This window comes from Neolamprologus multifasciatus, chromosome 3, assembly GCF_963576455.1.
Source record: "Neolamprologus multifasciatus chromosome 3, fNeoMul1.2, whole genome shotgun sequence".
Lineage (NCBI taxonomy): Eukaryota > Metazoa > Chordata > Actinopteri > Cichliformes > Cichlidae > Neolamprologus > Neolamprologus multifasciatus.
In genome coordinates, this window is record NC_140441.1 from 4,947,666 (window position 1) to 4,972,036 (window position 24,371).

The following is a 24,371-nucleotide window of genomic DNA, read 5'->3' on the forward strand; positions in this document are numbered from 1 at the left end:
AGGTTGATTTAGACTTCTGTGAGTAATCTGAGTAACTTACGCCGTAACCTTCCACGTGACCTGACGTGCACCTCCTGCACTAACTACGCGTTGGTTGGACACACGGTGACTTGAATGGCGTGGAAGGTTGCAGTGTCAATTCAAGTTAATCAATTCGACAATTTTGTTAGGTGCGCTTACCTGAAGTAAACTGCTATCTATGCTAAGAAAGAAATTTTCTCACCTACTGGTGGTTGAGGCGAGAAAACAGCACCCCAGGTGCATACCCAGTGGGGCCAAAAATGATAAGCACAAATGAGTGCAGAGAAAAGAGGTCCCATACTTTAGCATTGGCAAGTTGAATTAACCCCATGTTTGGGCTAGTCACTGTTGGCCTTAACACAATGTTTCAAACAGTATTGATCAACATGTGTTCATAAAGCAAATGGCACAAAGTTTTATTAATATAATTGTAGATAATATTTGACCTTTGGGTCAAATATTATTGTACTAGGACTTCCATATTTGACCTTTGGGTCTTGTGATTTCAGCATGTAGGTTAAATGCTCAGTGATTCCATCATATAAAACACTCGGGTGTATGTATATGTATGGTGTATACAAGTATATATGATTACAGAGTATATGTCATATATTTCATTAAAACAAATACAAATGAAAAATCAAATCGGGACACAGCTCATCCTCTCTCACCATCCTGTTTACCATCATCAGCTCCACCTGCAGAGAGAAGAAGGAAGAGCAGAGAAGATAAACGAGTGTTTTTAGAGACTCTTCATCAGCTGTCAGTTAGTGATGCAGCACATCCAGTATAAAGAGCAGCAGGGACTTCAGTGCTGGGACTGTACTAGGACTCATTGTTGCTTCACTTTTTCTAATCTTTGGATTTTTATTGAAGTTGATGAAAATTTTTCTCACTCCTAGTTTTACTTTGGACTTTCATTCATTAGAATAAGATAAGATAAGATAAGATAAGATAAGATAAGATAAGATAAGATAAGATAAGATAAGCTTTACTAGTCCTGCAAGTGGGAAATTTATTTTGTTACAATAGAAAGTGGACAGTGCAAAATTATATAGCAAAAATTAGAGAACACTGGAATAGAATAAGAATAAGATAATGTACACAAATTTACATAATACAATAAAATACAATACTATATACAATAAAACAAAATAAAATATTATATATAATAGGATAAAAATAGAATACAAATGCTATGCAAAACATTTGTATTCTATGTTTTGTATAGCAGTCTGACCAAGGTTATTGTAAAAACACAATAACCTTGGTCTTTCCACTCTGAGCTCTTAAGGAACCCCAACAATCCAGTGGACGGTTCCAGCTGTGAACTAGAGGAATTCCATCCAAACATCTGCTCTCACTAAATTCTTCCTCACCTACAGACTGTGTTCTTCACTGCTTTAAACTTGGAAATGAATGCAGCCATTGGTCTGTGTGCTGCTTTTTTCAGAGAGCTGATTGGCTGTTGACAGTGTTTGATCAGAGTGTGTCAGCCGTTACTATAGTGACCATAAAGGCAGAAACAGCAAGTGTTTGTTTCCAATCAATATGCCTGTCACCATTGTCCTCTCACAGCTTCACTGAGAAGCTGCAGCTTTACAGGAAACACTGGATCTTTGTTTCATACTGACTGTGTTTAGTACAATACTGCTGACAGCACCACCAACTCACTCCAACACTCTACTGACCTCAGAGTCTCCAGTCTGTAGTCTGGACTCTGCTGAAGATCAGACAGCTGCTTCACATCTGGATCCTGCAGCTTGTTTAACCACAGGTTTAGCTCTCTCAGATGGGAGGGGTTGGACTTCAGCGCTGCTGCCAGATAATCACAGCTGATCTTCGACAAACCACAGCTTCTCAAACTGTATAAAGAATGAAAGATGTAAGTTTATTAGACAAAGTGTGAGCTTGAAATCATTCAGTGTTTCATCATCTGTTCAGAGCTGAAGAAGGTTCAGAGTGTAGAGGTTTAGAAAATGGAAACTCCAAACAGCTGAAGCCAACAGGAAGCAGCTTCAAACAGGAAACTATGCAGAGTTTTCAGACTATATGCCCCGATGCCGCCAGTTTGAGTTTGGAGATTTAAATCTCTGTTCTGTGACTAAGTCCTTGAATCATTTCTTCCAGTTTGTCCGATAAGACAGACTAAGTATTGGATGTGTGTAGTCGCTCCATTAGGGGAGCTTCTAAATGTGATGTGATGGCCCCTCTGGGTCTGTCAGATCACAGGACTGAAGAGAGTTCAAACTGAGCACACAGTTGTTCCGGTATGGACCATACACCCTATACTGGAACTGATGGACTGCTTTGACTGCACCCACTGGGACTTTTTAAAGGCTCATGTTCTCACTTAGATCATCAATTTCTACTTACATTTATTTCTGGGGAAAAATGGGGATTACTTTGAAAACAGGAAGTATTTTCCCAATAAGCAGCCATGGATTAGTAAATCACTCCAACATTGTCTCAGGCAGAAGAAGCTGTCTTGTTATGAGGGAGAGAAGAAAAAGATTGAGGCACATAAACTTGTTCAAAGAGAGATAAAGCAGCTAAAAGGGGGGCAGGGATAGCTCAGTAGACAAGGTTATTGCTCCATTATCGGAAGGTTGGTTGTTTGAATCCACTGAATGGCTACCCTGAGGTACCCATGAGCAAGGTACCGTCCGTACTCACTGCTCCCCGGTGCGCCGGCTTAGTGGCTCCCCACTGCTTCATAGATATTTCCCCACAGGGATCACTAAAATTCACAAAATTATTTTAAAGTAAAGCAGAGGATGAGCTGAATAAAGGACACTCAAGGCTGGCTTGGAAAGGAATGAAGTCCATGGTGGGGATGCAGAACAAGGACCAAAGATGAATGTGACACTGAATCAGCATAAGACATGGGAGGAAAATGATTGAAGTGTGCTGTGAACTGACTGGGAGATTTTCACACATTTTCCAGTCCTCCTTAGAACAACAGGAAGTTCCTAGCATATTTGTATGTAGTACACAGGTTAAGTGTACTACATACAAACATGGTGACTGACCTCACAGTTTCAAGTCTACATCCTGGACTCTCCAGAAAACCACACAGCTGCTTCACTCCTGAATCCTGCAAGTTGTTGTTTCTAAGGTCCAGCTCTATCAGATGGGAGGGGTTAGACTTCAGCGCTGCTGCCAGATAATCACAGCTGATCTTTGACAAACCACAGCTCCCCAGTCTGTATGAAGAATAAAATATGTTAGTTTATTAGACAAAGTATGTGCTTGAAATCATTCAGTGTTTCATAATCTGTTCAGGGTTGAAGAAGGTTCAGAATGTAGAAGTTTAGAAAATGGAAACTCAAAAAAGCTGAACCACTTTAAACTGTTGAGTTGAATCTATAATCTTAAATGCTTTTGAATGCTTGTCATAATCTTAAATGTTTATATGCAGATTACATTGCATTATAAAAGAAAGGCCCAACTCTGAGTATAGTCTGGGCCTAAACATCTTGACAGGAAACTGTAGGTTTGCAGAGCATGCTTTGCATCCAGGAAGTGAAACTAAGCAGAGCGTGAGTGACGTGGAGCTTAGAAGGTTAGTCTTACAGCAAAAAGAGTAGCTGAGCAGAGGCCTGAGTGTATTCAGCAACCTGCTGTGTTTGAGTTTGCTTGGTAACAGATGACTGAGAATAAGTCAGGAAGTATACTTCTAAAATGTCTTTGTTCCCTCTGTAAAGTGTGCATTTTGGTTGTCATTTTGAGGAGCTGTTTGGATGATGCTATTTGAATAACCAGGTTATTCATTATTATCTTTTATACTTTTATATTCTTTTATTAAGCTTTTAGTAGTGGTTCTTGATTAAAACATTTATTCAACATATTACATATATAGTTTCAGTTAGGTTATTACACATATAAGGATGAGCCTCTGTTCTGGTGAAAGGTCAGAAGTGCAACGGGTGAGATGAGAGAGCATTTAAGGTCGACACACACCCACACACACACACACAGTAGATAGACTCATTTATAGGTGAAAGTTTAATCATATTTTGCTTGTGGCTGCAAAATTGTGTTTGCAAAAGAACAGTTTGTTGCAGAACGTGTGCCTGATGTTCCAGAAGATAAGCACGGGCAGGACGTGCGACAGGAAGACACCTGGGATGGAGACGAGGCGATGTTCTTTTCAAACTGTGTTAGAAGTTATTGTGGTTTTAATTTGACATATGCATGTATTGCAGCGGTCCCCAACCCCCGGGCCTCGGACCGGTACCGGTCCGTGAGTCGTTTGGTACCGGGCCGTGAGAGTAGAGGCTCAGGTGTGAAATGTATGGTTTTCAGGGTTTTTATCGATTTTCAGCGTTATTTTGTTATCGTTTTTATCGTTAACTCGGTTTTCCTGGGTCTTTTCACGTGTGTTATGAATAAATCTTCTTTTTTTCGGTACCGGTACTAGTTTTATTTTGTTGTATTTATTCGCGACACCTTAAAGGCCAGTCCGTGAAAATATTGTCGGGCATAAACCGGTCCGTGGCGCAAAAAAGGTTGGGGACCGCTGATGTATTGTATCTGATGACGCATGATGTTATGCAGTGTATTCCAGAGTGCTCTGGCATGCACACACAACTTAAGGTCAGGAGAGAGGTTATTTCTGCTCTTACTGATTTATGGTATAGGAGGACACCTACTCTGTATCTGGTTAAGTATAAGAGCCTTTTGTTTAGACGGACCGCTAGACTCCTTGCACCAGCTCTGGGGAGTCTTCACAGGTTCACATTCTGACACACACACACACACACACACACACACACACACACACTTACAAAACCACAGGCAAGGTACTCTTTGTGTGTATGTATACGTCATATGTTAATGAACCTATGCATATTCATGTAACCACAATAAAGGAGCAGTGTTACGGGAGAGCGGACAAGAGCAACTGGGGTCAAGCGAAGGAACGGCGTTTGTTCAGTTCTCTCCCGTGCACATGAAACATAAAGAACGTTGCCTACACTGTGTAATTGCTTGCTGTGTAATTACATTGTCTTCAACGTTCCAGCGAATAGGTTCAAGCTACAAACCTATCATCCAGTGTTCCGCGACCAGGACGAAAACCGCATTGTTCCTCCTGTATTCGAGGTTCGACTAGCGGACGAACTCCCCTTTCCAGCACCCTAGCATAGACTTTCCCAGGGAGGCTGAGGAGTGTGATACCCCTGTAGTTGGAACACACCCTCCAGTCCCCCTTCTTAAAGATGGGGACCACCACCCCGGTCTGCCAGTCCAGGGGTACTGCCCTTGATATCCATGCAACATTGTAGAGGCGTGTCAACCAGAACAGCCCTGCAACATCCAGAGCCTTCAGGAACTCGGGGCGGACCTCATCAAAACCAGGGGCTCTGCCACCAAAGGAGTTGTTTAACTGCCTCAGTTACCTCGCCTTTGGAAATCGGCGGGTCATTCCCCTCATCCCCAGACTCTTAATTCCACTGACATGTCTTCCGAGGAGGAAGACATGTCAGTGGGATTAAGGAGGTCCTCGAAGTATTCCTTCCACCGCCTGACAATTTTCTCAGTTGAAGACAGCAGCGTTCCGCCAGCACTATACACAGTGCAGGTAGAGCACTGCTTTCCCCTCCTGAGACGTCTGGCGGTTTGCCAGAATCTCTTTGAGGCAGTCCAAAAGTCTTTTTCCATGGCCTCTCTGAACTCCTCCCACACCCGAGTTTTTGCTTCAGCCACTGCCCGAGCCGCGTTCCGCTTGGCCTGTTGATACCTGTCGGCTGCCTCCGGAGTCACACGGGCTAACCAAGCCCGATAGGACTCCTTCAGCCTGGTGGCTCCCTTCACCTCTGGTGTCCACCATTTGGTTCGGGGATTACCACCACGGCAGGCACCAACCACCTTGCGGCTGCAGCTCAATGCAGCAGCTTCGGCAATGGAGACGCTGAACATGGTCCATTCGGACTCAATGTCCCCAGTTTCTCTCGGAATGCTGTTGAAGCTCTGCCGGAGGTGTGCATTGAAGATCTCGCGGACTGGGGCCTCTGCTAGACATTCCCAGCACATCCTCACTACGTGCTTAGGTGCACCGGGTCTGTCCAGCATCCTCCCCCACCAACTGATCCAACTCACCACCAGGTGGTGATCAGTTGACAGCTCAGCCCCTCTCTTTACCCGAGTGAACACATGGTCGCAGGTCTGGTGATACGATTACAAAATCGATCATCGACCTGCAGCCTAGAGTGTCCTGGTGTCACGTGCACTTATGGACACTCCTATGTTTGAACAAGGTGTTCAGGCAGGGATGCCCACTCTCCCCTTCACTGTTTGCAAATTTTATTGAACCACTAGCAGCAGCAATTAGACAGAATTCAGTAATTAAGGGCATAAAATGCAAGAACGTGGAACATAAAATCAGCCTTTATGCGGATGATGTGTTACTCTTTCTCCAAAATTCACAAACCAATATCTCTGCGGTGATTGAATTGATAAACTCTTTTGCAAGAATATCAGATTACTCAATTAACTGGTCAAAATCTACAGTCCTTCCGATTAATTGCTCCTTCCATAATTCCTCTTCTACACCACTGCAATCGGAAAATATAAAATATTTAGGTATTAATATTTCTCCGAAGCTTGCAGATCTAACTAAATTAAACCATATCCCACTTTTAAAGAAGGTAGAAGGCGATCTGGCTAGGTGGAAATGTCTACCCATATCAATCATGGGAAGGGTTGCCACTATAAAAATGATGGTCTTACAAAAAATAAATTATTTATTCTCAATGATCCCAACTAAACCGCCACAAGATTGGTTCAGATCTCTAGATTCATGTATGTCCAAATTCCTTTGGAAAAATAAACCCCCACGTATAAGCTTAAAAACACTTCAAAAGACCAAGGATAAAGGAGGATTAGAACTACCTAACTTTCAGCACTACTTCTTAGCCAACAGGCTTCAGTTTATCTCAGGATGGCTAAAACATACCCTCTTAGATGAACCTTGGCTAGATGTACAACAAGCACTTTGCAATAATCTAGAGATAACAGATCTACCATTTATCAGCTCAAACATCCAACGACATGAATGCTTCAAAAGCATCAACATCAGCTCTTCTCTGACAGCATGGTGGGAGTTTCTAAAATTGATGGAGTCTTCATTGATCCCATGCAAACGTACACCTATCTGGAACAACCCTGACATATTACAAAACAATAATATGATAAACTTTTCAGATTGGAGTGGTAAAGGAATCAAATATTTAGAACATATACTAGAAGGAACAGAATTTATTTCATGTGACAGACTAGTTACACAATATGGGATCAACAAGAAAAGATTTTAAGAATATCAACAAATTAAATCCATAGTAAAAAAGAAATTTAAACCGGGTCAAGTTGAACTACAAACACCACCAAGTGTGGTTCAATTTCTTACTCTTAAAACCCCCAAATTACTATCCAAAATATACAGAATGCTTTCTAAAAGACATGAATCAATATCACTTCCTATTGCAAAATGGGAAGCGGATTTATCAGTTAACTTAGACCAAAACTTCTGGTCTCAGATTTGCTTAAAAACCTTTCATCTAATTAGAAATCCCAGTCTTCAATTAATTCAATACAAAATACTACATAGAGTGCACTATACAGGTCATCGGATGTTCAAGATGGGCTTTACGTCTACCAACAACTGCTCACACTGTCAAACCAAAACACCGGACAATTATATCCATGCTCTTTGGTTCTGTCCACCAGTTCAGAAGTTTTGGCGCGAGATATGTGAAGACTTATCAAAGTGTTTGAGATGTGACATTCCAACTTCCCCTTTAGTGTGTTTGTTGGGCAGCTTAGATAATGTCACTACAGATAAGAATATAGCACATATGGTTTTCACTGCCCTATGCATAGCCAAGAAAACAGTCCTCATGAACTGGAAAAATAAAAATAATCTTAATTCTAATCAATATAGAAATTATCTATTAGATTACATTAGTCTCGATACAGCCTCTGCCACCACATCAGATCAATTGCTCTCGGCTCCTTTGATTAGCTCCATCACCTAGTGGGGGTGGGAGGTCATAGTTTGGTCCCACCTTCGCTGTTGTGATTGGTGTGGGGTTAGGGACAGGCTTAGGGCGTCGGGGGGTTCCCCAGGAGCATCTTTCTTGGGGGGCTCAACCCGGGGTAGCAGTCATGGCCTATTAGGGGCTCTGTTGGCTCTTAGGTGACGGTTTCCTCGTGGCTGCGTGCAGCGAGGCTAGGGGAGGGTCTCTGCTGACGGACGTGGGTTACTGACCTGGTAGCCTGGCTGCCCCTGGGTGGGTCCGGGACGGGCGTGAGGTTCTGGGGGCGCTCCGTCTCTGGGCCTCGGGCCCTGGCTAGGCCTCGGGGGCTTTGGTCCTGGTTGGTATGTTGCTGGGGTTGTGGGCGGGTGGGTGTATGGGGGCCCGGCCCTGGCGCAGGGTGCCGCCAGTGCATTGAGCCACCTGGGGGGCTCTTCAACTGGTGGGGGAGGTTGTTACACCTTGCAGGAGCTTTCCTCTCTTCAGGAACTCACTCTGCAGGAGGGGGAGATACAGGAGAGGTGGAGGAAGATCTCAGCCTGGGCGTCTATTGTCTTGTGTAGTCTGGAAGATGAGTGGATGACAGGGTGGGTGCAGTTTTCTCTGTGGTGGGGTCAGGTGGGCTGTCCCGGGCTCTGTGGGGCCGGGCGGCGCTGCTGTTCTGGGCTCCGGTCCGGATGGGCCTGGGCCCCCTTTCCCTGGCGGGTTGCGGAGTATGGGGGTGCCTACTGGGGTCAGCGGGGGAGCTGGCCCCAGGGAGAGGTCACTTGCCCCTCCCTTCCTTCCCTCCCGATCTCCAGCTGCCTCCCTCTTCCCGCTCCACCACAATCACCCACACATGCAGGGCCTTGGGGTAAAGGTGTGTCACCAGGGTGCAGGGGAGGCATCCCCCCCTCTGTCCCCTTCTGGCTTCTTGTGCCTCAATTTTATCTCACCACTTACACATTCACATTACTCACACTCTCATAACACATACACATAGGATCTTGGGGGTGGGCACGCTACACGGACTCCAAAAGACCATCAGGGTGTACACCTCACCCCTGGCGTCGTTGCCCACCTCTCAATTTTAAATACACGTAGACACTGAGGGCTATCAGGAGGGGTTATGCGCTTACCTGCTGCTCTCTGGCAGGTAGCTCCATGCCCTCCTGGGTTTTAAATGCACCTTAGAACACACATGCATCAACACTACATATGAGTGGGCGGAGGTAGGTTTTGGAGTCTTCTCACACCCCCGTTCTTTGCGACCTGCTGGAGCAGGGGGCCGGGAGGAGGAGTTGGCCGTCCGACTGGGGTCTGGAGTGTGGGGCGTCCCTGCTGCTGCGGAGTCGGGGCGGTCTGCTTCTCCCCACCGCAGGGAAAAAAGGGTAACACCACCTGGGTCTGGGTGCAGTTTCCCCCTCCAGGGGCAAAGGTACCTAGACGCGGTTCTTAGAGTATGCTTGGGGAGTGTGATTGTGTGTACAGTGTCTCTCTATGTCTGTCTCCACGTTGGTTGAGTGTTGAGTAATTGCATATGAGAGCATGAGGGTGGGAATGAATGTTTATATCTGTGTGTGCCTGTATGTATTTGTCTATATGTCAGGTTTTGTATCAGACGCCACCTCTCTGGGGACATCTCAGGCCCTCTAAGGTATGGAGGCCTATCTCCCCCCACCACTTCCCCTGCCGGTGGCAGACGCCCTCAGACATCGATGCGTTGGTGGTTCTTTGTGTCCGGGGGTGGGCGCCCAGGTACACACCGGCTCACTCCTCGGTGGCTGCTTATCGGGGCCTGGAGCCTGGGGCTCGCTTGGGCCACTTTGGGGGTGAGGTGCCCTCGGCCTCTCGGCCTGGGGCTCGGTCACTTGCATCAACACTACATATGGCAGCTGGCTGCCGGCGGAGCTCATGGGCACGTCACTGCAACCCCCCCTGGCTTCTGCTCCGTTGCTGCTGAGTGACCCCTCATCTGGGACTCTCCTCAGCTCCTTCTGGGATAGTGGCGCAGCTGCCCCTCTGTTGGTCTTCCTTGGTCTCTTGTGTTCTGGGGGCCTCTGGATGTCTTGAGTCTTGATCTCCTCCATACCTGCTTCATGCCCTGGAGGACGGGGCTGTGGTCCCCCACACCCTCTAGCAGATCATTTCATGAAGGAACCTTTTAAAAAACAAGTGCGTCCATGCTCACAGGTGTACACACGGGTGCTCACACACACAAACGACACCCTTTTTGGCTCCTACCTCAAAGCACACTGTGCGCTGTCGATCTTACGTGCTGCACAATAATGTTTAATATTTAGTATTTACTGTTATATTCCCATATATCATCATGATGTTGTTTATTGTATTGCTCTCATTTTCTTCTGCTTGTTTTCTTTTTTCTTTCTCAACAGGTGATCCAGGTGATTGATATATGTATTTTTTTTTGTCTGCTTATTTAGTTGGTTTTTGTTTTTTTTGCCCTTTATCCCCGTCCCTCTTCTCAGCTGTTTTTTCCCCCTCTTCCTTTCTCCCTTTTCCTCATTCAAGTCTGTCCTGTATCTAGCAAGTGAAAATAAAAAAAATAAAATAAAATAAAATAAACAATAAAAGGTGAATCAAATAGACCATTATGGCAAGGCTGTGATGGTCAGTTTGGTAAAGTAAATCCATTGGGCATCTTTCCTCGCCTTTAGACAATAATTCTGATGGCAAAAGAACCAAACGGGACAGGCAAAAAAAAAAGATTTGCACAGAAGTCCAATAACAAAACACCGCTCTGGTTCATTTATAATTCTTTTTATTCAATAATCTTCCGGAAGAGAGAGCCCTGCACAGCCCAAACGCCAGTTGCCGGATCTCTAACATTAGACTCATAAAATTTGTCTCATATAGGTGTTATTTTGGTACTTTACACGTCACACAGTTTCGATATGCCGTAAACCGCTCTATTTCATTTGTTTGATTTTATTGTTTTTAGCTAATGTTGTGCAACATGTCAGTTCAACACTGTCGTATGATCGCCAGACTTTATTGGAAATCGCCTTGTCCACCAAAGTTTCAGTTTGGTTTGGTAAAGATAGCCAGGGTTTTCTGCCTCCCTACCTGGAAGCAGTACCATTGCGCTGGTATCCCCTACCACTGCCACCAGATATGCGTAAGTGACGGAGGAGACGGAATACCCGTGGAGGTCGCCTCGTTAAGCGGATTTCTTACCTTCCTCACGATCTACGCTCCGTTCGTCAATCTTTTCCACCACTCTTGGTACCATCGCATGCTCTGGATCCTGTGGATTCCTGGTTGGTTCCCGTTGTCGGCTCTATCGGGAGCAGCCCTGTTAAATCATTCCCTCTTCAGCATCTACGTTGGAGGGGAATGGACCGATCAAACCTTCGATCGGTGGATCTGGTTGTCACTGCTGTGGAGGTCTCCGAACCAGCTCCCCTCAGGTTGGGTTTAATAAATGCCAGATCGGTGGCGAATAACACCTTCATCCTGAAGGATTTCTTTTCTTCCCATGCATTGGATTTCCTCTGTTTGACTGAAACCTGGAGTTCACCGGGTGAGTTAAGCGTTTTTTTCTGAACTGCTGCCGGCTGTGCTTATTTTAGCGCTCCGAGAGCGTCTGGTCATGGCGGGGGGTTAGCTGTTGTTTTTCAATCACACTTTGAGTTTAAGCAACTATCCTCATGGACACGCCACACCAGCTTTGAGCTTTGCCTGTGAGAACTGGGCCACTCGCCTTCATTGCTGTGTGCAATAGTTTATCGGCCTCCTAAATATAACAAGGACTTTTTATCTGAGTTTTCAGAGTTTCTCGCTGACTGTGCATCTCGGTATGACCAGGTCCTGCTACTCGGTGATTTTAATATACACGTCTGTTGCCCAGGGAAACCCCTGGCTAAGGAATTCATGGACCTGGTGAGCTCTTTTAATCTTGTTCAATTTGTTAAATGTGCCACTCAAGAACGTGGTCACACATTGAATTTGGAGTTATCATATGGGTTATCTGTCTGTAACTTACATGTGGCGCATGCTGTATTCTCTGACCCTATGCCCATTCTATTTGACGTTGTTCCTCTTAGTCCTGTTGTTAAACTGGCTGCACCTATGCGATGCTATCCTGCCTTCGGCTCAGATACTGCTGAGGATTTTCCAACACTATTTGAACAACTTGTGTCCAGTCCCTCTTAGTTGTCCTCCGTAAATGGATTACTATCTCACCTGGACCTGTTTGTAAATCTGCCCTTGATGTTGTTGCACCTCTAAGACTCAGGCAGTGTAAACCCAAGTCCAGCCCTTGGCTAACCGATTTTACTCGAGCCATTAGAAGAGAATGTAGGAGATGTGAAAGACGATGGAAAAAGGACATGCTGTACGTTTCTCTGGAAGCTTTTAAGACGAGCTGGAAAGCTTATCAGAGGGCAGTAAAGACCGCCAAAAACTCCTATTTTTCACAACTTATTGCTGTTAATTCACATAACCCTAGTGTTCTGTATAATACCATTAATTCTGTACTGAATGCAGAGGATCATGTTCTTTTGCAATCTTCTGAGGTGTAATAAGTTTCTTAATTTCTTTGTGGATAAGGTTGCAAGTTTGAGACCCTCCACTTTATCTTCTGTTGGCCCGGCTGTGCATGTTCCCTGTTTAAATTTGCTTATTACTTTCCAACCAATTGTTCTACCTGAACTAGAGAAGCTTGTGTTAACTGCTAAACCATGTGGTTCTCCGAATGATGTCGTTCATTCCCATTTTCTGAAAGAGGTGTTTCCTACTGTTGGACCACATATTGATTGATTGATTGATTGATTGAATCTTTATTTTGAACATGTTAAAAAAGTACAACAACATAGAATTAAAAGAGACAAATAAACAAAGCAAAACAAAAAAGAAAACGAGCAACCACAACTACAAATATCTGTCATGTTCAAAAAGGAGCAGGAAGAAGCATGAGCTTATTTAGTCCCACACCTTTTCCACTATCTAGTAATTTATAGACTCCAGAAATACCTCCTTGCAATCACATTATATGTCATGTGTATTTTTTTTTTTAATTATTATTCTTTTTTTTTTTTAAATATATATACATATATGTTTCTATCTATCCATACATACGTATTTACACATACGCACATATACACATTTTCAATAACCCCATTAACACCTCAAAGGATACACAACCTACAAATATATATATACCCATACCAACATACCCGTGCACCCTCACACACATGAAAATATTAGATAAGAACACCCTATCAAATCTCTACCTCCTCCCTGTACCCTGTAAAAACCATCTCCTTAAACCGCTTTTTAAACTGTGTCATGCTCGGACATTGCTTTATATCTTTACTTAGTCTGTTCCACAGTTTCACTCCACACACAGAGATGCAAAAACTTTTTAATGTTGTACGGATACGAGGATGTTTTAAATTTAATTCCCCCCTCAAATTGTATCCCCGTTCCCTTTTAGAAAACATTTTTAGAATATTGTCAGGAAGCAGGTTATTTATTGCTTTATATATAATTTGTGCAGTGATACAATGAACCAGATCTGTGAATTTGAGAATTTTTGATTTTAAGAATAGTGGATTTGTATGATCTCTGTAACCGGTTTTATGGATTATCCTTATGGCCCTTTTTTGTAATATAAAGATTGATGATAGCGAACATTTGTAAGTATTGCCCCACACCTCTGCACAGTAATTCAAATACGGTGCAATCAGGGAACAGTAGAGAATGTGGAGTGATTTGTGGTCCAGAATGTGTTTTACTTTACTCAGGATTGAGACACTTCTTGAAATTTTGTTATGTATATGATTTATATGAGACTTCCAGTTTAATTTATCATCTATAATCACACCAAGAAACTTATGTTCAAGTACTCTTTCAATTTCCACACCATCTATATGAATCTGCACTTGTGCATTTCTAAGGGAATTCCCAAATAAGATTATTTTAGTTTTACTTAGATTTAGCGATAGTTTGTTCCTTTTAAACCATTTTTTAATTTTGCACATTTGTGATGTAATTGTATCCAGCAGCTCCTTTAGGTTCCCCCCAGAACAAAAAATATTTGTGTCATCTGCGAATAATACTTATTTTAATATATCAGATGCCTTACATATTCTGATCATAATCAATACCAGCCTTGTCAGGTCAAGTACCAAGTGAGTTTAAGCATGCAATTATTTATCCCTTACTTAAGAAGCCAGGCTCAGATATTTCAGTAATGTCAAATTTTAGAGCCATCTCTAAACTTCCTTTTCTGAGTAAGATCTTGGAAAAGGTTGTTCACACTCAGCTGATGGATTATCTAAACAACTCTCAAATGTTTGATTTTTTTTAGTCCGGCTTTAGGCCGTTTCATAGCACAGAGACAGCTCTCATAAAGGTTATGAACGATATCCTGGTAGCGACAGACTGTGGTAAACACGTAGTGCTTATACTAATAGATATGACTGCTGCATTTGACACAGTGGATCACGACCTTCTGATCTCTTGATTACAGCATTGTGTGGGCATTTCTGGCTTGGCACTCCTGTGGATAAAATCATATCTCTCAAACAGGAGCTTCTGTGTTAAGTTGGGCTCGTCATCGTCCTCTGTGGCCCCTCTGTCATGGGGTGTACCACAGGGATCTATTCTTGGGCCATTACTGTTTTCATTGTATCTCCTGCCACTGGGTGCGATCTTTCGTAAACACAAAGTTGCATTTCATCTATATGCTGACGATTGCCAGCTTTATTTTCCTTTCAGTCATTCTCATAGCTCCCAAATTAGACTCCTGCTTGATTGCCTTAGTGATGTTAAGTCATGGATGACTCAAAAGTTTTTAAATTTTAATGAACGTAGAACGGAAGCAATTCTGTTTGGCCCGAATCGTTTCTCTGATATCCGTGATGTTGACCTTGCTGCTCTGACCCCTCACCTGAAGAGCTCGATTACCAATCTTCGGTTAAAAATCGACTCTGCACTTACCTTTGATGGCCATGTGAATGGAGTGGTGAAATCGTCATTCTATCAACTCGGTCGTCTGTCGAAGGTTAAACCTTTTCTTTCAAGGCGTGACTTGGAGACTGTTATCCACGCTTTTATAACCTCACACTTGGATTACTGTAACTCCCTTTTAATAAGGGTTGGACCGGGCACTCTGACACGCCTGCAACTAGTACAGAATGCTGCGGCACGGTTTTTATCTAGTAAAAGGAAATTTGAGCACATTACTCCGGTCCTGGCCTCCTTGCACTGGCTTCCAATTGAATTTAGGATTCATTTTAAAGTTCTTTTATTGGTTTTTAAATCTTTAAATGGTCTGGCACCTGTGTATCTGTCTGATTTGCTGAAGCCCTATGTCCCCACTCGTTCGCTCCGGTCAGCTGAGCAGCTGTTGCTCTCAGTCCCCAAATCACGGCTGAAACTAAGAGGAAACCAAGCGTTCTCCATTGTGGCTCCTAAGCTTTCGAATAATCTTCCTCTTCACATTAGGCAATCGACATCAGTGATGGTTTTTAAATCCAGATTGAAAACGCATTTGTATTCACTGGCTTTTGACTCTGTGGTTGACTAACTTGTATTTTATTGTTTTTGCTGTGTTTATTATTTTATCGTATTTATTATTCTTATGGTAACTATTATGTTTCTATTGTTCAGTACTTTGGTCAGCCTTGCGTGTTTTTAAAGTACTATATAAAAAAACAATGATGATGATGATGATGATGATGATACAAACACTGCTTGTATGGTACAAGTTCCTCTTTTTTGTCTGGCTTCCTGTATTTATTACTATGCTAGTATAGCTCTACACTAACTTCCTGTTTTTCAGTCTGGCTGAGCACTTAGTTTGTGAGGCACAAGTTGCCTTGCTTTACAAACCTTCATCATTGAAGTACATAAAACAATATAATCAGAAAACAAGCACTAAGAGTATATTAATTACATAACAACATCCTGAACATTTATGAACATCAATCAAAGATCTGAAATATAGAAAAACAAGAACTTCTACTGTCAGTGAACTCACCTCAGAGTCTTGAGTCGACAGTTGGGACTCTCCAGTCCAGCACAGAGAAGCTTCACTGCCGAAAACGTCAGGTCATTTAAACTCATGTCCAGTTGTGTCAGATGGGAGGGGTTGGATTTCAGAGCAGAGGCCACAACTTCACACTGAGTCTCTGAGAGTCGACACTGAGTCAGTCTGTGATTAGAAAATATAAAATGTGTTATTATAAAAGAGGAAATTCGGCATTATAAATAGACTGAATGTACATGAAGACAAAACGGAGTGACGTCACAATCTGATGAACGTCTGCTCTTCACATCTGTGCTTCAGCTCCTCTTACTGTGTTTGACATGACACAATGACTCAGTCTCTCTCAGACCTGCAGACTTTTAATGAGCATTTTTGTTTGGCTTTAATGTGCAGACGAAGGAGGGAAGATGGCATCACTTTAAGGCTTCCGTAATGTTCACGGTCTGTCAGGCAGATCTGATCCAAAGTCAGACATTTGGACTGTTTCCTGTTTTGAATCTGACTCCAGAACATTTTGAATGAATTCAGCTCAGTGAAGAGTTCCAGCCGGAGAAAGCTGATCTTTGTTTGCTACCTGCTGCTGTCAGGTACGACTGTTCATGTCGACACGCAGGAAAAATGTGGTAACTGTTACCAAACGGAGCAGAAATCTCATCACTGGACAATAATGACAACTGAACTCAGAGCTGCTGATATCATATCTGATTTCAAGTGAAATACAAAAAGAAATGATTAGCTCATTTTATCTTTCTTTTTTTTCTCTGTCACGATTTTTAACATTAGAGTTCACTTCACTACAAAGATTCTTATTTCTGTCTTCTCTATAACAGGAGCGTCTGAATGACCAACAACAGCAGCCGCAGATTTAAAATCCTGCCCCCAAATGACACAACACATGAACTACATGTAGAAGTGAGTCTACAATACACAGCATACGACTACCAATGCAGGATAATGCACACACACATTTCCTGATAAACAGAAAATATAATTTTATCTGAGAAACTCCAACTAATGAGAGTTGTTTAGTACTGTGTACATCTGAAGAACTAAACTACTAATCTACACTAATAAAGTGTGTTAATGATCACATCTGGACTCACCGAGCCTTTTGGCAGTTCCTCACAGCTGGAATCAGTCTCAGTTGTCCCTGCTCTGATATGTTGTACCTCCGAAGGTCAAACTCATCCAGAACCACCTCTGATATCTGCAGCATGAAGGCCAGAGCTGAGCACTGGATCTCAGAGAGTTTCTTCTCTGATCTGTTCTCTGACTTCAGGAACTCTTGGATCTCCAGATGTACTGAGAGGTCGTTCATCTCCATCAGACAGTGGAAGATGTTGATGCTTCTGTCAGGATACATGTAATCACTGTTCATCATCTTCAGGTTGTTGATGACTCTCTGGATGATTTCTGTACTGATCACTGTCTGACCCAGCAGACCTCCTAAGAGTCTCTGGTTGGACTCCAGAGAGAGGCCATGAAGGAAGCGAACAAACAGGTCCAGGTGGCCATTTTTACTCTGGAGGAACTTCTCCATGACTCTGTTCAGAAATGCATCGTATGATCGGAGATCCCTTCCAAAAAGCTTCTTGGTCATAGAAGTTATCTTTTGGAAGTAAATCATCTGCTGTCTCATCATAGTGCTCTCGTCCCAGACCTGTCTTGGATCCACGTAATCATTCACCAATCCTTCATCATCACTATAATTATCAGTATCACTATCATCATCTTCATACTCTTCCTCCTCATCCCAGATGAAGTTTCCCACCTGGGGACATAGGAAGTTCTCCACCACCTCTGTCTTCCTGTTGGTGAAACAGTGGAACATGTAGACTGCAGCCAGAAACTCCTGAATGCTTAGATGAACAAAGCAGTAGACTGGTTTGTGGAAGATCACACACTCTCGTTTGAAGATCTCTGTACAAACTCCTGAGTACACCGAGGCCTCTGTCACATCCAGACCACACTGTTTCAGGTCTTCTTGGTAGAACATGATGTTTCCTTTCTCCAGATGTTCAAACGCCAGCCTCCCCAGCTTCAGAAGAACTTCCCTGTCAGCCTCCGTCAGCTCCTGTGGACTCGTCTCATGTCCCTCATCGTACTTGTTCTTCTTCCTCTTTGTCTGAAACAGCAGGAAGTGTGAGTACATGTCAGTCAGGGTCTTGGGCAGCTCTCCTCTCTCCTCTGTAGTTAACATGTGCTCCAGAACTGTAGCAGTGATCCAGCAGAAGACTGGGATTCTACACATGATGTGGAGGCTCCTGGATGTCTTCATATGAGAGATAATTTTGCTGGACAGCTCTTCATCATTGACTCTCCTCCTGAAGTACTCCTCCTTCTGGGCGTCAGTGAAGCCTCGTAGTTCTGTTATCCTGTCAACACATGTAGGAGGGATCTGATTGGCTGCTGCAGGTCGGGAAGTTATCCAGACGAGAGCCGAGGGAAGCAGATTCCCCTGGATGAGGTTTGTCAGCAGCTGGCCGACTGATGACTTCTGTGTAACATCAGACAGCAGTTTCCTATTGGTGAAATCCAATGAAAGTCTGCTTTCATCCAGGCCGTCAAAGATGAACAAAAGCTGAGAGACAGCCAGCTTCTCTGCTGTGACCTTCTGTAATGTTGGATGGAAAACATGGAGCAGCTCCAGAAGACTGTAATACTCATCTCTGATCAGGTTCAGCTCCCTGAATGAAAGCAGAACCACCACACTGACATGTTGGTTCTCCAAGCCCTCTGCCCAGTCCAGAGTGAACTTCTGCACTGAGAAGGTTTTTCCAACACCAGCCACGCCGTTGGTCAGAACCACTCTGGTGGGTCTCTGTTGGTCAGGTAAGGCTTTAAAGATGTCCTGGCACCTGATTGGAGTGCCATGGAGGGCGTCCATCTTGGAAGCTGTCTCCAGCTGCCTCACCTCATGTTGGGTATGAACCTCTTCACTCTGTCCCTCTGTGATGTGGAGCTCAGTGTAGATCCTGTTGAGGAGGGTTCTACTTCCTGTTTCATCACATCCTTCTGCCACACATTCACATCTCCTCCTCAGACTGATCTTATGTTCATCTAAAAGCTCCTGCAGACCAACAACTGCTGAAAGAAAGAAAAACAGAAAGAAAACTCTTCAATGTGTGAACAACACAACAAAAAGTCCAGTTTTCAGAAACAAGTCCATCAGCAGACAGATGTTTAGTCTTACTTTGTACACAGCTGCTTTGACTGGCTGTCTGCAGTCCAGCTCTGGTTTTGGATCTTTCTCCACACTGGGGACAGGAGGAGTCTCCTGATGAAGCAGAGTGGTCCCAGTATGAGGAAATGCACTGTCTGCAGAACCTGTGTCCACAGCTGGTACAGACTGGATCCTTCAGGACGTCCTGACACAAAGCACAGCAGGGCAGCTGCTCCTTCTCACAAACACCACTCTTCTTCCTCTCTCTGTGAACACATTTCTTTATCACTAAAATCATTTACTGACTTTTGCACAAAATATCCAAATTTAAAAGATGGTGCAGAAGTCCTGGTGGAGCATTCAATCTGGAAACAAAGTGATGATTCATTGATTTCATCAACACTATTGAACTCATTTTCTTTCTGCCTTTCTCATTAAACATTCAGCAATCTGCTTGCAGTTTGCTGTGACTGCACATTTCCCGCAAAGACTTCACAGTAAAAGCCTTCCATTGGAGGGTGCTGTTTATATATTTCATGTTTTTCAGTCAGTGTATGCAGATTTTCTTTGTTTAGTTAATTGTGATTACTTTACAGAAGTAACTGATTAGTTACATAAACATATCCAAGGTGAGCAGGTACCCCTCCAGCATAAACTCTAAGCAGCTAAAACATGAATGAATGTAAAAGGTGTCCCAGCTGTCAGTCAGACTGTACTCGGTGCCACATTACAGATGTGGTTTCTGACAGCTGCTCCAGCTGCAGGATCAAACAGAAGTCCAAACATCTTTGCCTTTGTTGCTTCTTATTATTGAACAACACAGCTGAGCATTGGTAATGCAGCCTTTAGCATTAGTATTGTTAGCATATATGCAACAGAAATGTGGTCAGAAACTGGTATTGACGGGCCGGCATAGCGAGAGGAGAAGATTGCTGTTCCCACTCTCAAGTATTACAACCAACCCACCGCTGACTCAGTAAGAGTCAGGGGGTCATGCAGTGGGCCAACCCTCTCCCACTCAGTCTGAGGGGAACCCACACTGCACACTGGTCCTAATGTCAAACCACACAACAATTCCAAGGAAGGAGGAGAAGAAGGAAAGACTGAGGAAAGGAAACAATCAAAGGGAACATTAACAGATCAGTTTCTGTAGCGTCTCCAGGTCCTCCTGGTGACCAGCCACTGTGTCCACACTGGCTCCAGTAGCTTCTCTTAATATATTTAATCATTTATTAGTTAGGTGTGTAATTCTCATATTCTTTTCCCCCAACAAGTTTTTCTCTGAGTCAAACTAATAAGACTTTTATCTGTGCAGCAGTTGTGATATGAAGGCTCCAGGACATCTTCAAGGAGACTAAATATTTCAGAATAAGCTTCACCACAATCATTTTCAGAGCTCTGGTCTCTGCTGATCAAACTACAACTGTTAAACTAGAACTACAGATTTCAAAATTTTATTTTAGAAACTTATTCTCAAAGGACAACATGAAAGATTATATCATTTTTTTCCAAATGTTTTTTTTTCATAATTTTTAAACATTATTACATATATTTTGAATGAGTTGTATCCATGAGGTAAAGAAAAAAAACATGTTTTAGAAGATCATTCATTGCAGTACGAAACATCTATGAGATCAAAGACATTTATGAAACATTGCCAACAGTATCTGCTGTGACAACTTTGTGCAGCAACTCTAAACATTTTTGTAACTGTTGATCGTTCATATCAGTTTGAGTTTGTTTGGTGCTTCTAAAACATTTTCTTACGTTACTTTGACGATATTTAGAAGAATGACTTGTTTGCTTTGTGTCTGTCTTGCTTGCTCCTGACATTTACTTCATATACACAATCTCCTTCTGAGAACCAGCCTATGCATTAATGTCATCTGTAATGGACATTTGTTTTTTGTCTATATCTTTTGAGTTATTCAAGCTGCCATACTAGTCAAAGGAGCTTGCAAAGAAAAGCGTCTGGACTTCTTTAAGTTACTTGAAGACGTTTCACGTTTCACCTCTCGAGATGAAATGTCTTCAAGTAACTTAAAGAAGTCCAGACGCTTTTCTTTGCAAGCTCCTTTGACTACGATGACCTGGATGACTGAGAACCTTCACAGACAAGCTGCCATACTAAATCCTGATGTACTAGATAGAGGATATCCTGGGCTTTCCATTGATATCTCATATGTTTGGTTGCCTCTTTTACCTCCAAATAGGCAGGAAATCACAAGAAATGTTCAATGGAGAGATAATTTTTTGGGGGTCAATGGATACTGAAGTGCAAAGTTTCTGCAGAGCCTATCACTACTTCATTTGGCCATCAGATTAGTTCAAGAACAAAGCTTAATAGGTTTCCATGACAACCAGCTGCATTCAAGCCTGACATCACTAAGCACAATGGTCCAGTGGTGTCGAGCACATGGCCACTGGACTCTAGAGCTGCGGAGATGTGTTCTCCAGAGTGACCAATCACACTTCTCCATCTAGCAATCTGATTCACAAGTATAGATGTGGTGGTTGCCAGAGCAAACCATCCAGAAAATTGGATTATTTTTTCACAGCTGAAAAACAACATTTATTCTCTATTGGAATCTGCATCGTCCACTCCAAAGGTCACAATCTGAAGGAAACATCTGGTTTTGTTTCCTGTGATTAAATCTGAGCATCAGTATCGTGGGATTTATCCACTACATCCACACCACTGTTGTTCAGTGTTGTCATGATGGTGGTCTCATTAACAGCAGCCAGTATGATCCAGGCTTTAGCTGCTGTGGTTGTCACATTCAAAAATATAGGTTTTTTGTCTGATTCTAGATCAAAATGAAAACATAACTGTAAATTCAGACACATGAGGTTGTGCTGAAAAGAATGATACCAAACAAGCCAAATAAACAGTTTTTAAAGGTGAAATATAGATAAATAAAAATAAATAAATAAATATAACCACTCAAAAGTCATTAAAAATGTCCAATTACATCCTGGACCCCAGAGGGTTAAACTTTTTTTTTTAAAGTAACGCAATAGTTACTTTTCAAGTAATTACTTTTAGAATCTTGTAACTCAGTTACTAACTAAGTTAATTTTTTGATGAAGTAACTAGTAACTGTAAGTAATTACTTTTTCAAAGTAACTTGCCCAACACTGCTCAGTACACACTTTCCCCACAGACATGAGCATCACTGTCCTCAAACAGCAAATGATCAAGTCTAACATTTTGATCTTTTCTCTTTCATTGTTTTCTTTTTAATGAATCTTTGTAACAATCTAAGGATGTTTCAGGTCATATTTATCCAGGAAAACACAAACATGTAAAGGAGTCATCACAGCTCTCTGACCTCGTTGGTCCAGGTTCACCACTGAAGTTTGGATTTTCAGGTTTGGACCAGTCACTCCTCACAGACGGACAGCTGGACCCTGCAGACTGTGACCTCTGACCTCTGCAGACACAAACATGATTGAAGCAGCTGTGATCACACAGACTGCAGATAATGCAGCTGTTTCCTGTCAGTAACAGTCCTCTTAGATTAGAGTTCAACTTTTTTGTTTTGTTAGAAATTCATTTTCATTTCCTCTCAGCTCACAAACACAGTCAGAAAATCAACCAGAATCAACACTAATTATAATGTCAGGGCAGAATTATTACTATTACTCAGTGAGTTCAGCTCTCTGACCTCGTTGGTCCAGGTTCAGCACTGAAGTATGGAGGATTATCTCTGGAGTTGTCACTTTCACAGCTGGATCCTGCAGACTCTGCTCTGTCCTTCTCTTTCTCCATCATCATCTTCTTGTGGACTTTAGTCAGTCTGAGAGGTAAATCACAAACACTCCGTGAGTTCACATTAACAGAAGTAACTGAGTTACAGTCGCTGACCTCTGACCTGTCATATAACCTAGAAAAAAGGTCACATGATCCAGAGCAGGGATCACAGAAACCTGATCTCACTTGCTGACTTAGAAATTTAAGACATTCCGATAACAAAACACAAAACACAAGAAAACGACTGAACATTCCGAACAGCTCTGAGTGTGATACAGTCAGCTCACTGCAAACTCTGACCTCAGTATGAATTAAAGCTCTTTTATGGCCACTAAGACACTTTAGGATCACATGATGTCCACACATGATATCTGTGACTGTCCTAGTTTAACATGTGAACTTCATACATGTAACATTCATATTGATGCAGATCTCAGTCCCACATCAGCTCTGCTGAATAATCTAAAATTTCTCTCTGAGATCAGGATTCAGACGCTGTCATGAACACACCTCCATGTTTCTGTTTCTCTGACACACTGAATTCAAACAGTCTAAGGAAAAACGATGAATTTAAAGCTCCTGCAGGCTCTGACTTTATTCCTGGAGATGTATGAATCACATGTTTAATCCATTTGGACTGTTTTTCTCCTCAGTTTGAACTGACTTACTTAGACTTACTTAGACTTAAATCCTCCCATGCTTTATGTGGCATATTGGGCAGCAAACGAACACCACCAAGCTCGATCTTGTGCCCGGGTTTCAGCTTCTTCCAACGATATATTCGATGTCTTTAGGTCTTGATGGAATGACCTTCGCCAGGTGTTGCGGGGACGTCCTTGTGGTCTTTTAACGCCCAGGGGTTGCCAGCGCATCGCTGTTTTTGGAATCTGTGCATCATCCATGCGGAGGATATGGCCGGCCAGTCAGAGCCTTTTGCGTGCAACAATGTTGTGTTTGACTGTGCCACTCCTTCGCAGGATCTCTTCGTTGGTGATGTGGTCGATGTAGCGGATCCTCAGAATCCGGCGAAGACATTGCTCCTGAAAGACGTCAAGCTTGGTGTTGATGCAGGCTGACACCTTCCAAGTCTCGCTGGCATAAATGGCGGTTGGGATCACGATTGAATTAAACAAGCGGAGTTTGATCTTGAGGGAGATGGCTGGGGAGGACCAGATCTTGTTCATCTTCTGAAATACTGCAGCTGCCTTTCCAATGCGCCATTTAACATCCACCTCCGCATCGCCATCGTGGGAAATCACGCTACCGAGGTAGGTGAATTTCTCTATTTCTTCTAGCTGCTGTGTCCCGATGTAGATCCCTCGTCGTGGGTCCTTGGAGCTGACATGCATGATCTTTGACTTTTCAGAGCTGATCCTCAGGCCAATCTTGCCATCTTCTCTT

At 43.0% G+C, this 24,371-nt stretch overlaps 2 protein-coding genes across 5 annotated transcripts in view; one reads left to right on the plus strand and one right to left on the minus strand.

Annotated features, from left to right (window-relative positions):
• LOC146521193 (protein NLRC3-like) overlaps positions 1-24,371 on the plus strand; it is a 111,668-nt gene that overhangs the window by 28,442 nt on the left and 58,855 nt on the right. The gene's annotated exons all lie outside the window — the stretch shown is intronic.
• LOC146521196 (NACHT, LRR and PYD domains-containing protein 12-like) lies at positions 607-23,336 on the minus strand. 3 transcript variants are annotated; one of them, XM_085154253.1, is made up of 8 exons: positions 22,885-23,336; positions 22,549-22,650; positions 19,247-19,482; positions 17,157-19,137; positions 16,045-16,218; positions 3,054-3,227; positions 1,713-1,886; positions 607-719 (listed from the first exon to the last, which is right to left on the minus strand). In XM_085154253.1, exons 1-8 carry the CDS (start codon positions 23,334-23,336, stop codon positions 710-712), a joined length of 3,303 nt encoding a protein of 1,100 aa, XP_085010379.1. In that variant the 3' UTR covers positions 607-709. The 3 variants fall into 3 exon arrangements, with proteins under 3 accessions (XP_085010379.1, XP_085010381.1, XP_085010380.1); XM_085154255.1 differs by having other exon boundaries at positions 17,157-19,140; positions 22,885-23,016; XM_085154254.1 differs by lacking the exon at positions 22,549-22,650 and having other exon boundaries at positions 17,157-19,140.

What these genes read in the sequence shown, in the direction of transcription:
- LOC146521196 (XM_085154253.1), bottom strand. Translation starts at nt 23,336, where the DNA reads ATGTGTGGACATCATGTGATCCTAAAGTGTCTTAGTGGCCATAAAAGA. An exon ending in TCAAAGCAGCTGTGTACAAA is followed by an intron (nt 19,138 to 19,246) that starts GTAAGACTAAAC and finishes TTCTTTCAGCAG; the next exon opens with TTGTTGGTCTGCAGGAGCTT. An exon ending in AGGAACTGCCAAAAGGCTCG is followed by an intron (nt 16,219 to 17,156) that starts GTGAGTCCAGAT and finishes TTCTAATCACAG; the next exon opens with ACTGACTCAGTGTCGACTCT.